The 17,883-nt window shown below is 40.6% G+C and overlaps 1 protein-coding gene across 3 annotated transcripts in view; it reads left to right on the top strand.

Moving 5' to 3' along the window:
* Positions 1-17,883, top strand: part of CNKSR2 (connector enhancer of kinase suppressor of Ras 2) — a 353,085-nt gene that overhangs the window by 144,340 nt on the left and 190,862 nt on the right. For all 3 annotated transcript variants that reach the window (XM_019529183.1, XM_019529184.1, XM_019529182.1), the window contains exon 6: positions 7,921-8,040. In XM_019529183.1, the coding sequence (XP_019384728.1) occupies positions 7,921-8,040 (120 nt within the window). The remainder of the gene's footprint in view (positions 1-7,920; positions 8,041-17,883) is intronic.

Genomic DNA, 17,883 nt, shown 5'->3' with positions numbered 1-17,883 from the left:
AAGCAAAAATAATTATGGTTTTACATACCTATATATAACCAGATTTTTTTTAGGGTATCAGCATTTGTTCTCCTTGTTCTCCTTCATAGCTACCTCCTTCTTACTCTCATGGGTTACAGTTTTTATTTGTTTTTTCTTCCTGCGTAAGATAAAAACTAATAATCCTTGCGATGAAAGAGTTGGTGCTAGAATACTTAAGAAATTTGTTAGAGATGAGAAAAAGAAAAATCCTTGTTGAAATTTTAAGCCCCAGTCAACGTAGGACAGATGTTGTGAAGAGAATACATTTTCCTCATCTTCATTTTTATTACCTATCATTAAACCTTCAGCAGTTATTTGCTTGGTTGAAAAAAAATGCAACCTACTCTAAATTTACCATGCCAGGAGATGGTGCCTTCCAATGCTAAGCTACTGCACTAAGGTTACCTTTTGAACCAGAAACATTGTAGCTATTCTCACATGGCACTGAGAGCAAACTACTTACCTCTTGTGTGCGACACGGCTAAATAGCTACCTGAGTTGTTGCATGAATGCAACTACCCAGCTTTCTCTTAAGGAGGTGGTCTTTGTAGATCAGCCTTGATGCTGTAGCCTGGTATTTTGTTCGTGGTGTGGACATGCCCTGAGAGAGATATGCAGCCTGTATTGATGGTCCATCTGCTTCTATAATGTTATCAAGGACCTTCCTGTAGGTAAACAACACCCCTCATTAAAAGTCCGCTCAAATAGCTATTACTTGTCCTTCTTCTCAGCTTGTCTTATGCAGGCTCTATTAGGAGGTAAATGCTTAAGTGAGAAAAGGGAATAATCATTTTGCACCATAATTTTTTTTTAACAGTGATGGAATTTAAAATCTTCCCAAAGCCTAAGGCTGTTTATGGACTGTACCCTGACTGGAGCTGGAAGTACTTGAATGCAAATAATTTTTCACAGTAGGATAGCTATTGTGTTGTCATGCCTGTGAAATATCCTGTCTAGGCAGTATAACAGTTCTAGGTTAAAGATGTGTCCTGATGATTTTAAAATGTTATATTTTTGTGTGGATGTGTATTGATCTGAAGTTGGTAATGGAGCACAACCTTGAAATTTGTTATGGACTTTGCTACAGTTAAACAGATTTATGTGGAATGTGCTTAGACACTGTGATGATAGGCAGTAGTATAAAACCCTAAAATATCTGACTACCACAGGCTTGAGCGCTGAAGGAGGAAAAAAATGGAAATGCCTAAAACTTACACAAGAGTGCACAGATACGTAACTAATATTTGTAAAGCATCTTTAGCTAGAAATAGGAAAGCTGAGAATTCCTCCTCATCCCCACCCTGTGCCTGAAGTTATAAAAATCCTGCTTCTAGCTCTGGTGTTATTTAAGATAAAACTTAGGCCTACTACTGCTAGAGGACTGAATACTTCTTCCCTCCATCTAATGTGATTTTTGCTTGGATAGGAAGAAATGTTTCCTTGACACGTTAATTCTTTTTAAGCAGTAGCTACCTGAGGTCCCTCAGGAATTTGTTAGATGCAGTCTTGGACTGGATTAGTAAGAAGAGTATGGGTGAAATGATCAAGAGCCAGAAAGTGCGTGAGAAACACATTTTTTATCACAAAGCTGTGCAATTCATAACATAGATAACATTCCCTTAAGTGTGGGTGTTTGAGTGAGCTATATATATCGTTATATAAAATATGGGTGATTTGCATTACATCCATGAGAGGAATGAAAATGCAAATAAGCCAGCTGTACTATAGCAATGTATGAAAAGCTAAAATTCTCAGTTGTTTGTAGAGTTGATTGGAAAAATTTCACCAATTTTTAAAATTTGAGACTAAAAATTATATTGACATTTTCAAATGGAAACTTTTAGGAAATATTAATTTCTTTTTTTAAAAAGAGGCATATCAAAAATTGAAATATTCACCTTGATTCAGGACAAGAAGAAATATCAGATTATAATCATTTTCATAGAACTGAAACGATATATTTTGATGAAGTGTAAGTTATTGTCTTCTCCCTGTATTCTGTCTATTAAAATGTATTTTACCAAGTGCCTTTGCAATACCATCTTAAATGGTATTTAACTTCAGACTTTTCAGAACATAATGCATCTCTCCCTCAATTAATTTTAAATGCAGATAAATCTATGTCAGTTTATGAGAAAATATGTGCTTGGAGGTAATGTATGCATGTTAGATTGGTATATTATATGTGATATTTTTGTCTAACTCCATTATATTTTTTTTGTGTACAATCTGCCTTTCTCATTTGTGCAAGCTACTGTTGTTTTTGTATTAATGGTAGATTGTTATTTTGGGAGCCATGAAGTAAGGGAGAATCAGAATAAGCAAGAGCTCTGTTGCATTACCATTGTTTTAGAAACAGAGGACATGTCCAGATGAGTGCACACGTGCCTGTTGCCCAGCCTCAAACCCCTTTGAGGTTGGGCAACAGGCACATGCAGGAACAAAAAAATATTCCCCGCGCTGCAAACTTGATTGCCCAGAGCCAGTCCTCCAAAAAGGGACACTGGTTTTGGCCAGAGCATCTCTTTGGTGTTCTTGCTGCCCCTGGCACTGTCCAAGGTAAGTTGTGGGGGGGAACAGGGGCCGGGCTGGGTAACACAAGCTGCCTGGGGCCTGCAGGATGCAGCTGCATGGTCCCCAGGCGGCTCATGCTCCCAGACCCAGCCCAGTGTGCAGGGACCGTGCAGAGTTGAGCTGCATCCTGCTGGCCCCAGGTGGTTCGTGTTCCCTGGCTCAGCCTGTGAGGACTGCATGGAGCTGAGCTGGGTCCTGCTGGCTTTGGGGCTGCTCATGCCACCTGGCTACCAGGCAGCACAAACAGCCCCAAGGCCAGCAGGACCTGGCTCGGCTTTCTGTGGTCCCCGTGCACCAGGCCAGGTCCTGCAGCTATAGGAAGGGCTCAGCCGTGGCAGGACCTGGCGCAGCACACGGAACCGCATGCTGTACTGGCTCCTGTCAGCATGGGCTGGGCCCCAGGGCAGGCTCCAACCTCTGCCCCCTGTGCCTGTGAAGGGGTGAGGACCTGGCCCAGCCCCAGCCCCATGTGGCTCACTAGTTGGGCCTTGCACTGGAGCCGTGCGACCTGCTTCAGTGCAAACCCAGACTAGCAAACCTCAGGGATTTGGGTCCAGCCTGACTGGGCTGCAGAGGGGGCCCAGGACCTGGTTGGGCCTGGCGCATGGTCCCTGAATGCCGCACTGGGTCCTGTCACCATGGGCCCAGCCCAGCTAGGCTGCAGAGGGGGCCCAGGACCCGGCTGGGCCTGGCACGTGGTCCCCTTGTGCTGCACCAGGTCCTGCTGCCACAACACCAGCCTGGCTGGGCAGCAAGAGCTGCCCCAGGGCCAGCAGAACCAAGCTGGGCTTGGCGCATGGTTCCCCTGCTGCTCCTGTTAAAGGTTAGTTATGGGCCCTGGACAGGGAGGCTGAGGCCCTGTGGAGGATAGGGGCTGTGGCCCTCTAGGGTGGAGCTGGGACCCTGGGGGGGGGGCTTCAGGGTGCCTGGGACCCTAGGCAGGGTGGATAGGACCTTGTGGCCCTTTAGGGGTGAGCTGGGACCCTGGGTGGGGGGGGGCATTTCATGTGGGGGCCAGGGGACCCACCCCTCCCGAGCAGCCCCCACACAAGTGCCCCCACACCTACAGTGCCCCCAGCAATTGCCCTACTCCTACCCACAGACCAACCCACATCCCCCCCACAGCCCTTATCACCCCCTTTCTACAAACACCATATCCCCCCAGCACGCATCCATCATGCATGAAGAAAACCAAAAGCACACATCAACACACACAGGTATTTAGAATTTATTTTTTCATGATGATGGAGACACTAGTAGGCTTCCAAATTGCTTTAACATTGTAAATATACCAATAAAGCATTGTCCAACTTATCACTGTCTCTCTGTCTCTGTCTCTCTCTCTCTCTCGATATACGTGTGTGTGTGTGTGTATCGAGTGGGTTTTTTTGCTTTAAATGTGTAAGAACATGGATTTTGGGGTATTTTAAAAAATGGATTTGGGATGCTGCTGCAACAGTCCAGCTGGCACAAGGGATAGTGTCCTTAGGTATCAATTGGCTGGGCTCCAGAGAGCGAGTAGCCCCGAGCTGCTTGCCAGGACAGCTTTTTGTATGGATGGGGCCAGAACAGGGCAGCTTTTTATACTGCTGGGGACAGCACAGGTGCTGGCCCCAGGCTGTAGCTCCCCATGGCTGCAGATCTGGGAGGAGCCAGGTAGGGTTATTTTGCCGCAAGTGGCACAATTTGCTCCACACCAAAGTACATGTTCAAGCACGTGCACTGAGGCAAAAAGCCCCGGCTCAAATTTGCACCGCTTCTATTTGAGCTGCTGCGAGCGCACATGCTTGCAGGTGTGGACATGCCCAAGGAGTCGAGCAGAATGGCTGTGAATATTCCTTGTAGTTCAAATTCAGTGTTAAGAATACAGCTTGAGTTACTGAGTTTTGAGCTCTTACCCTTAAGGATAAGAATGACCGTAGGCTGTGGATCTATTACTATGGCTTTCATAACCATAAAAGACCCCATGGTTTCTTGTATGCATTCTCTGAGAAAGGGTGATGCCTAGTACATCTATGTACAGACTTAGTGCTATGTCATAAATATATTGTGAGATGATTGCTCTGTTTTTGCAGCTGTACCTTTCTCGGTATGTACCACTCTCGGTCTGCTAGTTTATAGTCTGAGTGTATCTTCAGTGAACAAGCTTGTAGTTATAATCAAGCAATGACGGGTAAGAGTATTCTATATTTTGTAAGTGCTGATTTTCAGTGAAATGTAAGCAGCTTCTATTTTTGTTTCTCATATGCAACATCTGTATTTCAAACTGTTTCAATGATTATATGATTTCTAAAATTCTGTGTTTTAAAAATCAGATATTTTTTTCTAACAGCCACACCTGACATTTCATTTGGTCTGTTAGGTGGAAACAGATGTCACCTTTGTTATACTGGTGGCACAAAGTGAAAGAAATCAGACATCCATAATTTATGTTGTGCTACAAGTGCTCACATTTGTGACCTTGACAGAAGGTAGTAATAAATTGGGCCACTTTATGGAGGTCTATGTCTGTTTGCTTATGGCAGAAATGCTTGGGCAGCATGAAACTGCCTGAGCTCTCCAGCTTTTGTGGGGTAAGGGATCCAGTTCGTGGGCTTGATAGGCCCAGTTCTTTATACTCCAGAAATTCAGCACCCTCAAGCATTGGAAGCACATGCCTTGGTTTTTTCCACTTACCCAGATGTCTCTCTCCATGTGTGTTAAGTGTTGGTAAGATGAGCCTGTAAAATCTTATCTATGTTTTGGTACTGATTTGTAATCAGAGTGGAAGTAGAGCAACAGTCAAAATCTGAAAAAGTATTAGTTTTATTTCCATTGGCTAATTTTGATGGTCCTGATGTGCATGTAATCACTAACTGGGGTGGATATGATCTGGGTTCCCTATATACCTTTTGTAAATGGACTGAAGTATTACAGTTAAGAAAAAAACACCCTGCTATCTAGATCCATATTCTCAGCTTTTTATGAATGATTAAACAAACCATATTCAGGACATAGAATTTGGGGTTCTGCAGTATTATCACATGTTCATATTTACTTTATTTTTTCTCTCATTTATTTATTTATTTGCCTGTATGATAAGGTGTTTGTGCTTTATGGTTTGGAATTGCAATAATGATGTGGCAAGAAGGGCACATATCATTTATGCAAGCTTCTACAGTATATTTGTCAGCTCTGGAGTTTAACATTTACGTTCATATATTTTTAATTGTAAAGCATGAATAGCTATTTGGAAATGTGATTGGTACATGCAGCTTTTCGTTTATTTGAGTAGTTTGATTAGCTTTTCATTGTTTGGACTTGGAGAACAGTTAGATTGGGTCTTAATTAGTTTTTCAGTTACCACAGTACTGGGACCAAAAGCATGTTCTAATCATTGAATATGCTAACAGAGCACCCTTGTGGAAATCTGAATCATGAAACTAGCCCACCAGCAGGGAATTTCTTGCCAGGTGTTAAAGCTTTCAACAGTTACTAGCTAGAGAAATATAATAGAATCACAAAAATAAATTACCACTAATTCCCCTTTTCAGACAATTGAAAACTGAGGGCATGAAGGGTTAGAGGTAGAAAATACAAACACAACAACTCTAGGCTTTAGAGAATGTTAAGAGATTGTTGGGCTTTATTTTTTATTTTTTTAACTGGTCAAAGATTATAGCAATTTTACAAAAATACATTTTTTTTGGTCGTTTTCTTGACAAATATGATTTTTTAAAATTGTTTTTGACATTTCTTAATGGAAAATTTGTGCTTTTTCAGTGTATTATCTGGACATATTGGCAATTTCTTACAGTTTTTCACCGATATTTGACTGTTCCATTGACCAAACCTTATTTGATTGGTCAAATACTCCACCCTACTTGGTAGTACTTGAAACAAATAATATGTTTCAATTAACATTAGGATAAACTTATGATTAATACACAGTAAATGTTAGTACTACAGGGGATACCCATGGTAGTTAATGATATAATATTCAGATGTGTTGAGTGACAGCAGTTTCCACTGAAGGTGGTGGGACTAGGAGGTATTCAGCAACTTTGAAAATAATTAAGAAGATACTATGTTACACGTCTATAATGTGCATTTGAACATTCAGGCTAGTTACAGACAGTCAAAAAGCCCAGTTGATTCAATTGTTGCAGGTTAGTCTAAACTGCACAGATTAAATTGAAACAGAAGTGAAGAGACATTTAACTTTGATTCAGGAAATCCAGCCACATGCCTGCAGTGGTTCAGGCCAGAAGGCAGGAGGTGCTAGAGCACAGCTTTTTAGCTGTGTGTTCACTTCCTCTTCCTGCTTCCCCTGAAGTCTCTGAGATTTACAGTTCACAATCACAGCAGCAGGACTCTGCAGGGTTGCTTATCACTTCCTCTTCTTGCTTCCAGGTGGCTCTGGGATTTGTAGTACACAGTTGCAGCCAGCAGTAATTCTGAGTGGGGGAAGAGATGTTTAATGCTCCCCTCCCCAGCCCTAGACCCCAGCCCAAGTTTGCCTGGCGGGGCAGTCTCCCCTCCGTAGACTGAGCTGCATCCCCAGCTAGGCTTGCCCCCTACCCAGCTCCCCTTGTCAGCCAGCCCTCGATGCTCCAGCTAGGGAGCAGAGGGGTGGGGCTAGTCCTGCTTTCTGGAGCAGACAGCCCTTTGGCTGGAAAGCATGCTGGGATGAGGGGTGGGGGGCACTGTGATTTAACTTGAATCAGGAAGGGGCCTGGGACAGAAGTTTCATAAACTGGTTTGACACAAATCAGTTAACTCTGATACTGCATTCAACCAGGTTTATCTTAGACCAGGTTTGGCCATTTTGAAGCTGATTGATGTGCATTGAGCTTCTATTCTGTTACAAGTGTGCCCTTGGGGGCTCTTGCCTTGCCCACAGATTGTGCCAGGGCTCAAGACTACAAATTAATTTGTATAGCTGCCCTGCCTAATAGATGAATGCTTTAAATGTTCAGTACAACACTTGTACCAGCACTAACAAATCTGGGTGCTGTATCAAGGCTCAAGTCTGTTGATTCTTCACCTTTCAATGAAATCTATGGTCAGAGAAAACTTGAAGAGTTCATATTCCCATTTTGAATTTGCTTATGACCATAAAATGGCAATAATTTAATCCAAACTTCATGGACTGGGTTTTTTTTCCCCAAAGAGTTAACTCATTGAATTTAGAAACACTACAGTTATTTAGTAGTGTTTTATCTGTTGTGGCCTTATGTCAAAGAATGTTATAATTAAAAATAATTTGTGTGGGGGATTCATTTTGAATCGTATACTTGTTCAGATACTGAATTATACCTGATGTCATATTGCCTTCTTTTCTAGTGCAAAACACTTTCTGGCGTCTGTGACCACATTATCTCACTCTCCTCTGATCCTCTGGTTTCCCAGTCTGCGCACCTTGAAGTGATCCAGCTGACCAACATCAAACCAAGTGAAGGGCTGGTAAGAAGTACGCAGTTAATCAAAACCATCATCCAGGACAAGAAAGTTAATTCTGTAAATAAGAATTATAAATGGGGGAGCTGGTAGGCTACTCTTAAAAAGATGCAAATCAATTAATTTTCAAATAGCTAGGATAACTGGATTGCTATTTCACATGGTTATCTATTGTATAAAAATGTCAGGGAACAGTAGGAATGAAAGAGAAATACTTGCCATTTATACCAACTTCTGAAATACTTTAGATTTTTCTAGGATCTTGATATCTGGAGGAGATTTTAAATTAAAATAAATACACGCCAACATAAAGTTTGAGTAGGTTTATACATAAGGTTGTCAAGCTCTGGAATTTGTTTCATATATCTCCCTAAGAAATAAAGCAATTTTATAACTTATTCTACAGCACTTCCCAGGAGAGAAATAGGATATTAAATCTTATTAAAAGATCTCTGCATGCTTGAGTGAATGGTTGTAAAAGACCAATGTAAAATCTGAGTGCCACTCAAAAGTTGACCACTACTCCTTGACTTATGCAGGCATTAACAACCACTGTATTAAGGAAAAAAACACTGTTAAAGATAGATATGCTGTTTTACATCACAAATAGTATTGCTACCTACCAAACTTTGGGCAACCAGAAGATGTCCAGAATATAATGAATTATTTTTTTAATCTAGAGAACTTGTTTTTACAAGTTCTTTTATTATCTACACATATCTATGGTACATTTAATTGTGTGGAGATGTGTAATGCCACACTCTTTGTTGTGTAATAACACCTATTTGTTAGTTTTTTGTTTTGTTTTATTCAGGTTTTTTTAATCAGATTTGCCTTGACAAGGTGTTTAGATAAATGATTTATTTGCTATATGTATCTTCAGGCAGCAGGAATTAAAATAAGAAATTTTATTTTGAAGTGGTGAATATTACCCCATCCTTTATTTTTTTCATTGGCTTCCATATAATCTCCAAATCCATTTAAAGTTGCCCCCCAGGTTTTTACATCCCCAGAGACCCTTGCCACACTACCAGTTTGACATCCTGTTATTTTACTTTGCTGCTTGCTTGCTCAAGTCTACCATTCTCTCCAGGAGAAATGAGGACTCTCTCTCTGTCTGTTGGTCTCTCGGTCGGTCTGTCTGTCTGTCTCTCTGTTCCTGCTTTCTAGAGCCCTTTCCACATCTTTGTCAAGCAGATACTGTAAACAGAATTTTTTTCTTCTCTGCCCCATTACTGCACAGGGTTTTCCACCATTTTCCCTTAGTTAAGTCACTTTTTTTTTCACAAGGCCAAAAGTGAGTGAGAGAAGCTTTTTTATAATATTTATTTATTTAATATATATGCATATTTCCTTTGTTTCCTTTTCCATTTCTGTCATTGATGTGGGAAAACATTTTCCCCTTCTTTGTGGGTCTGTTTTCCTTTTCAGTCTGTCTTGTTGATGTATTATAAGGAAGGGCACTTTCTGCTTATGTGTTTGCAAGACAATAGCATCATGATCTTAACTAGCTCCACACAAAAAGTATTAACTGTAGGTGTACAAGGCTTAGCTTTGTAATACTTTATTACTGTTTCCTCCTTTCTGCCTTCCTTGTCCCCATTTCCCTATTCTGTGTCACTTTGTCGAGACTGTAAGCTCTTTGGAGTAGGGACTGTGTATTATGTTTTTCCGCTGTTGGCTTCTAATGCAATTTCGGAGTCAGTAAAGTAGTAATCCTAGTATCTGATTATCTTTGTTAAATCATTTCTTATGTTCTTCATAAAGTTTGTCATATTTTGTAAAGTTCATCTGTTTAATAATCAACAAACATGTTCTGATTTATTATAATTAGCACTTAACCTAGAATTTATAATTGTCAATAGCTATGAGTGACTTCTTAAGGCTGATAAAGAATTCTGCATTGAGGACCTTTGATCACTCTGTTGGATAAGGAGCTTGATAACTTCTGGACTTAATCAGACCTTCTTTTAAGGCCTGTGCCATAACAGAGGTGGGAAGATTGTATTACTTTTGGAGTCTGGAAACATTCAAGAGTTCTGCACTTGTTGCTTTGTTAAATGAATAAAGTGTTGAATATTACAAAACTGGAAGGACTGTCTCCCGTCAGGATAACAAACAAACATGAATGGCTCATACCTTTGAGGATAGGATTGTCCACCAGTTAGCATGATATAAACATTTATAGTAGTTGAGGAGGATGTCTATAAGAAGTTAAACTATTGGAAAGGAGGAGGAGGAAAGGGGAGAAGGAAAAAACAGCAATGAAATGAGGGTTATTTGATTTTCTGTGGGATGCAGGGGTTCTGTTCTTAGGATACAGGGGTTAGATAATGTATGTAGAATTGGTTTGCCAAGGGTGCAAGACGAAGGAGGAAACATTTTTTTAAATTGAAATTTTGTGGATGAAAGAACTACAGTATTGTTTTTATGAATATACTTCCTAAATTATGCATACAAATGCTACTGAAATGTAATATTAATATATAAATTAAAAATATTAAACTGATTTAGTATTTTGAGGAAGGAGAAAATTCCTGTGAACATTATAGGACCTCTGTACATTTATAGGACCACATAATCCTAGAAAAAAAGGGGTAGAAGGGACCTCAGGAGATCATCTAGTCTACCTCCCTGCTAAAGGCAGGATCATCCTAGTCTAAGTCATTCCAGACAAGTGTTTGTCCTTCTCTTAAAAATCTCCAAGGATGGAGATTCCACAACCTCCCTAGGTAATCTGTTCTAATTCTTAACCCCACTCAAAGTGAGAAAGTGCTTACTAATCCACCTGAATTTCTCTGGTTGCAATTTAAGGCAGGTAGTTACTTCTTGTCATGGGCCCTGTAGCCACAGAGAATAATAGAATGTCACTATCCACTTATATCCATTCTTCAAGTATTAGAATAGAAGACTTATCAAGTCCTACCTCTGTGTTCTTTTCTTTAAAATTGCCAGTTCTTCCAACCTTTTCTTGTAAATAATGTTTCTTAGATCTCTGATTTTTGTTGCTCTCCACTGGACTCTTTCTAGTTTCTCTGCCTTCTTTGAAGTTTGGTACCCAAAACAGTATTCAAGGTGAGAACCTCTCTGTGCTGAATGGAGCTGAAGAACTACTCCCCTTGACTTCTAGGAGACACTTCTGCTAAAAGAACCCAGTAGGCTGTTCGCTTTTTTCCCCCCAACAAAAGCATGCTATCAGTTTGTATTCTGTTTACACTTCACTATTAAACCCCTACGTCCTTTTCTGGAAAAACAGAAAAAAACGTTGTATTTGCGGCATGATATCAGGAATTTTTTTTGATAATGGCTAGAACTTTGTGTACCATAGATTTTTCATTTCCCCAGGCTGGTGCTTGATTTTGGGTGCATAGTTGGGTGCATAAAAGCATTCCCATGGCTGTGTTGCTGTAGGAAGCATATAAAAAGCAAAGGTGAAAATGGAATTGTTGAGTACAGATCTCTTCCAAAAAGCCCTCACGTCAATTAAAAGTTAAAAGCAGATGCCTTTGCCACACATTTGCAGAAATATCCCTTTTGGGGAAAGGCTTTAAAGTTGATTCTTCTGTATCATTGGGCAGAATGTAACTTAGGGCTTCTTACTGGACTCTTACTTATATAGCAGTGACATGATATTGACTAGTTCAGTTGGTAATGTTTCATTTATAGGAAGCAGAATTAAAAACATTATAGTTTGTTGAGAAAAGTGGTCTCGGTGCTGTAAAGAACCAGAATATCACATGGATTTTTTTCCAGAAGAAACGCAAGTAATTGGATTATAGTATGAACATTTTTCAAGCCTTTCTAAAGGTTTTCTTGCATGGTTTTTATGTATAACTCTTTTATTTTAAAGGTTAATATGGCATCAAACCCAGGTTCTTGAATATCCAGGAATAATGCAGAAATATCTATTGATTTCCAGATTTTATAGCTCAGTATTTCTTGTTAGTGTGTCTTTCACTGTTCAGATATTGTTGAGTTAAACAAGTTACTATGTGATTGAAGTCCTAGTTGTTCCCACATGTCAGGGCTGTCCAACTGGTGGCTTGCAGTGGGTTAACTTAAGGCATCCAGGATCCCTGAGATGCTGTTCTCCCCATCACTCGGGCTGCAGCAGCAGCCAGGAACTCTCGGCTCCACCTCTCTCCTCTGGCTTCTATTTCCTGCCCCAGCCTAGAGAGTGGTGCTGGGTAGGGCAGCAGGTGGCCCCGGGGTCCAAAGTTTGCATTGGAGTGGCCCATGGAGTGTACGGCCCCCAATTGTGTAGAAGTTGGACAGCCTTAACATAGGGTATCTCTTTTGTATAGAATTGGGAATTTTATAGGTTAATCTTACAGGTAATAGATGGGGTGCTCTTATTTCCTTTTTCTAGACAAAACTCAAAATTACCTGTAGGAGCTCCACAGAAATCATGTGGAAAATAAATAGAACAGAGCAGAGTGCAGTAGTGTCAGTGGTGTAACTCCTGGAGGCCAGCTAGTAAATTTTTCTGAGAGTCCAGGTTTATTCATCCAAGTCTCATGACCTGAAGTATTGGATGAGGGGGAACTTCATGAAGAAGATGTTGGAAGCTGTATGACATTTGATGATCTTACCAAAGCGCATCTGAATTGGAGAGTTGACTACATCATTTCTCGAGTTTGCTTGTTGTGCATCAGAGGGGCCTATATGAACTGTTCTTGGCAGCTGTGGGGAAAAGCTTTTGTCATATGATCTTTTCAGTTAAGAAAACACCCAAAACAAAACAACCCCCACCTTGGATACACAAGTTAACCTTAGCTATTATATTAATTTGATGCAATGAAGCCTTGCTGGATTACAGGTGTCATATAGTGGTGGGCTTAAAATAATTTGCCTTGTAACCCCCCTACTCTCATCACAAATATGCAGACCTCACCATTGATCTGAGTGTGTCAAGGAATTTTTTTGGAAATCCCTTCCTTTCCCACCCTCTGCTGTCCCTTTAGCTGAATATCACCCTTTTTCATTTCTGGAAAGGAACAGAATGCAAGGGATCTGCAATCCTTTCCTCCTGAGATTCGTGCAATCCCTAACATATGACCTTTTCAGTGGAAGAGTTCAAGTACAATTGAATATGTGGCAAAGTTTATAAGTATCTTGCTGATGTTGCTCAATCTAGTATGAAAGATGGACTTGAAAGATAATACATAAAAATACACTTTATATACATTAATTAATTTGTGTCTCTGTCAAAAAAAGCATCTGAGAAGACTGTTTATCCCAATAATATTTAGTTCTTGGCTTAAGCAAATTCCCTGCCCTAATATCTATTGTTCTCCAAGGTTCATTAACTGGATTATCTCCCAGAGTATGGATAAACATACTTTTAACCTCTTTGAAAGGAAAGGAGGACCACACACCAGCTGTTATGATCTGTCTGTTATATCTGCCTGAGTCTATGGTGATGCAAGTTAGCTAAATTACCCTAACTTTGACCCTGAATGAAACAGGTTTAAAGTTGTTATGACTTTGCCACATGTATATTGCAACAAAATCATGCATCTGTAACTGCTGCATCGTAACAGCTTATGTCATTATTCTTTGATAAAAATACTCAATTTGTCTCTCTCTGTACCCTCAGTTTTGTTTGACCAAGCTGATTCTTGAAAATTCTCTAGAGCAGTGGTTTTCAAACTTCCTGAAGTCACAGAACAGCCACACTCATGTCACTTTGCTGCTGCAGAGCCCCTGCCCCTAACCTGAAGACTGAAACAGAGCCAAGTGACCCAGGCTGGCAATGGTGGTACACTGCCTCCTGGTCCACTGCTGTTACCACTTTTTGCAGAACCTCTGATGACCTAACACAGAACCCTGTGGTTCTGTTTAATACAGTTTGGCCACCCCTGCTCTAGAGCAGTGGTTTTCAATGCGTGGCAGGCATGCCACAGGTGGCATAGGGAACCTCTGTGTGTGGCAGACCAGGAAGGAGACAGGCAGCACAGTAGTAGATAGGACAGGAAGGAGAAAGCAGAATAGCAGATCCTGCAAGGGAGTGCATGGCAGGCAACAGGAAGCAGAGCAGCAGATTGGCAGGGAAAGAGGATTGGAGTGGTACTCAGAGAAGGTTTGGGGCTAATTTGTGGTATACCTGCCAAAAAAGGTTGGCTCCCACTACTCTAGAAGATTAGAGGTGCCTTCTAATACTGAAACATTGATGCCAACTTGTTCCAGTGCTATTGACAGGTACAGTCTAAACACTCTGAACATATGCTCAATTAGGGAAGTATTACAGCAGCATAGTACTGGGGGAAATCCCAAATCTGTAAACTTCAGTAGTTCCACATTTTTACAGCGCATTCCTCATGAAACATCCTTTCAAAACTGTGCAGGCCCTTTACCACACAATGGGCAAGTCTACATGAGACTTTTACTGCTAATTAGCTCCACAGTAAAATGTCAGTGTTTACACATACAATGCTATTAGGCTGCAGTAAACTAATAAACACTGCCATAAGATAGTACTGTCTAACACAAGTACTATTCTATGGTGGTGTTATTTAGTGTACCACAACACATGTATAGATGCTGAAGGGGCTTGCTAGGGCACAAGGGTGCTTCAGTGCAGGGGCTGTCTTCTGGCTAGCCTCACAGTGAAGCACCTTTGTACCAGCCAGCCCCTCTGTTGAGCTGGGTTGGAACAGCCCCCAACTGGCAGGCTGAACCCCAGAGCCTCCTGTCAGCTGGGGCTGCTCCATCCCAGCTCAGCATGCTGCAAACTGTGCCAAAATTTATTCAGTCAATTTAATAGCACATGTAGATGCACCCACTGTGTTCAAACACGTAAAAAAAAAAAAAAAAAAAAAAGTCTAATGAAGAGGAAAGGAGACAAAAGGGAAATGATCTTTCTCTCTCTCTCATTCTTTTCACATCTATGGGGAAAATACTATTTTATATTTTTTCGTTAAATAAAAACGACCTTGGACACATAAACTAACCTTAGCTCTTATGTGAATTTGATGCAATGCATCCTTGCTGGATTATTTATAGGTTTCATACAGTGGGGACCTTAAAATAATTTGCCTTGCAACCCCCCTGTCCTCATCCCAAATATATAAAAACCTCACAGTTGATCTCAGTGTTGCAAGGAATTTTTTTGGAAATCCCTTCGTTTCCCACCCTCTCCTGCCTCCTTAGCTGAGTATCACCATTTTCATTTCTGGGAAGGAACAGAATGCAAGGAATCTGCAATCCTTTCCTGTTGAAATCAATGAAATCCCTAACATCTTCAGAACATGGTAAGCAATGAGTAAACATCAAGGTGTGCGAATCTGTCTCTCTAAACTTCTGATGATACTCATTGTTTACTCTTTTTTTTCCAGTTTTATACGTGTATCTTGAACTGCTTTGACTTCATAGAACTTGTTTATGGTGGTGATATGCTTTAAAATTACTCTCTTATTTGTGGTTTGCCTGCTTTTGCTTGGATTAAGGTTTTGTATTGTTCCAGTGTACCATTGCCAGTAGTTTTACCCAACTGTAAGCATGATTGTATTGTTGAGTACAGTAAATGAAACTTGATTTAAAATAAAGCTGATTGTAAACTTTTGTTAGCCTTTCATGTTGATGTCAAAAAAATGAGAAAGCAATGAAAACTTGGTTATTTAAATGTTTACAGTTGAAAGGAATAGTTCATTGTTACTGTGAGCTAGAAGCAAGATTTTTCAGAATCAGAATTTTTCAGGGACTGTTCTAACTCTGCTGTCACTGAAGTCAATGAGAGCATTACTACACTAAGAGTTTTCAATATATTTATGTATGCTAAATTTTGGCACAAAACAGTCTAAGTGGTCTGTTCATTTTGATGCTGGTCTAGGACTCAAGAGACCTAGATTCATTGCCTTGCTCTGCCACAAAATTTGTGAATGATTTTGGTGAATTCACTTAGGCCAGGCCCATAAAGGTGTTTAGGTTCCTAATTCCCATTGGTTTGATTTCAGTAGGAGTTAGGTGACTAAGTAGCATTTAGCTTAATTTTTCTGTCTTATTTTCATAATCTGCACAATGACAGTGACAGTAGTTCCCTACCTCACAGGGGTGTTGTGAGGATAAACAGAGAAAAGTTCATCATGAAACTATCTAAGTTCTCTAAAGAAACAGGAAAGCACATGCCAAGTCAGAAATTAATGGAAAGACATTCTGTCCTGTTGAAACTATCATGATTTTTCCTTCCAGTCCAGGGTAGTGAGTGTGGAGTGAGGGAATTATGTGCTGCTACAAGAACTTGGGTAAGAGGGACGTTGGAACATACTCAGTAATGTAGAGATGATCTCTGCTTTGCCCTCCTCTAGCCATGGCAGTCTGGTATGAACAATAAGGACATTGTCCATGACTTACTGCTGTAGACTGTGCTCTACATTTATAAAGTAACAGAGGGGTTAATTCTCAGTTCATGTCCGTCCTGAGGGAAACCCCAGAGTGCCACCTAGAAACATGTTCCACCCACCCGCTCTAGCTCAGTGTACATCAAAGACCAAAAATGAAGCAGTTGTAGCTGCTTTAGCACTGCCCTTAAGTCACGCCCAGAGTTGCCCTTGTGTTCTTTCTCAGGTAACAGTAGTTACAGTACCTAGTGCTGTTCTTCTTGGCATTCGCTCAAGATCATGCTAAACCATCTACACTGCCTAAATCCTGGTTTTGGTGCAAAATGAGGAGGAGTGAGTAGTTGGGATATGTTTCTTAGCAGTGCTCATGGGCTTACCACAGAGGCAGCATAGACTTGCCCAAAGGGTCCTTTTAGGGAATATTCACCTTAACATGCAATTTTACTTGTTTGTTTGTGCCCAATACCAAAAAAGCTATGCATACCTCAGGAAATCCATGTGATTTGTTGGCAAATGGAGGGCTTGGTCCTTCTCACTGTCTTTGGACCATGGTGATCCCCCTTCCTGGCAGAGCCTTTCCACTGGAGTTCCTCTTGTGAGGGATGCATGCCCGACTGTTGTGCCACAGATGCAAGGGAGAAAACAACATATCATTTGGGGGGGGAAATATCAATTATGTTTTCCTGGTAGTACTAAAGGGCCAGACTGGAAGGAATACTCATCTGGCCTTTCCTCATTTTTGTAAAGTGGTCAAGAGAAAAGGAGGTGCCTCTCAATTGATTGCTTCCTCTCTCTCCTCGTGATAACAATAGAGCATTCTCCATAGAGAATGAAGAACATATGGAATGTGAGGATGCATGCACTTAATCACCTCTTTTGTGGTAGATACCTTGTCCCGTTTCTGATTCACTGGCTGCCATAAAAGTATTTGCCAATTCTGTCTAGGTGTTGACTTAAGGGAAGAGATTTGGGGGTACTGGTCCAAGCTCAACCCACAAATAAATATTTGTGCAGTTTTGAGATCACTCACGGTATGGTTTGCAGATCTTATGATATATTAATCTTTCTTTTTTGAAATTCAGCTTTTCATAATTCAGCTTTACAGTTAACTTACTGACATGACTGAGGCAGTAGTGGGTTAGAGCTATTTTTTCAGACACACAAAGTATTGGCTACCACTGGATTCGCATTTTGAAAGTTATGTTTGCAACCTTAATATCTAGAGAATTAAATTTTTAGGAAATCTTAGATTGTTGTAGCCTTCAGAATAATGGCCAAAGCACCAGCTGGCACAAAACAGCTTTTAATTTTGCCTTGCTAAACAGATGCCACTGATGTGCTATTTTAGGGTGTAGGGGATTTCTCAGAAAAGCTATGAGCATTTACAAATGTACTGGTACATCTTTAAACTGCAACTAATGCATAGACAGCAGAATCACTCAGGCTCATAGTTTTCTTTTTTTATTTATTTATAAGAAAACACTTTTCTATCTGGAGAGGTATCCCTGAT

The sequence above is a fragment of the Crocodylus porosus genome, unplaced genomic scaffold (assembly GCF_001723895.1).
Source record: "Crocodylus porosus isolate Cpor-Errol unplaced genomic scaffold, CroPor_comp1, whole genome shotgun sequence".
NCBI lineage: Eukaryota > Metazoa > Chordata > Crocodylia > Crocodylidae > Crocodylus > Crocodylus porosus.
The sequence above is the reverse complement of the archived record's forward strand: the minus strand, read 5'-3'. Positions and strand labels throughout refer to the sequence as shown.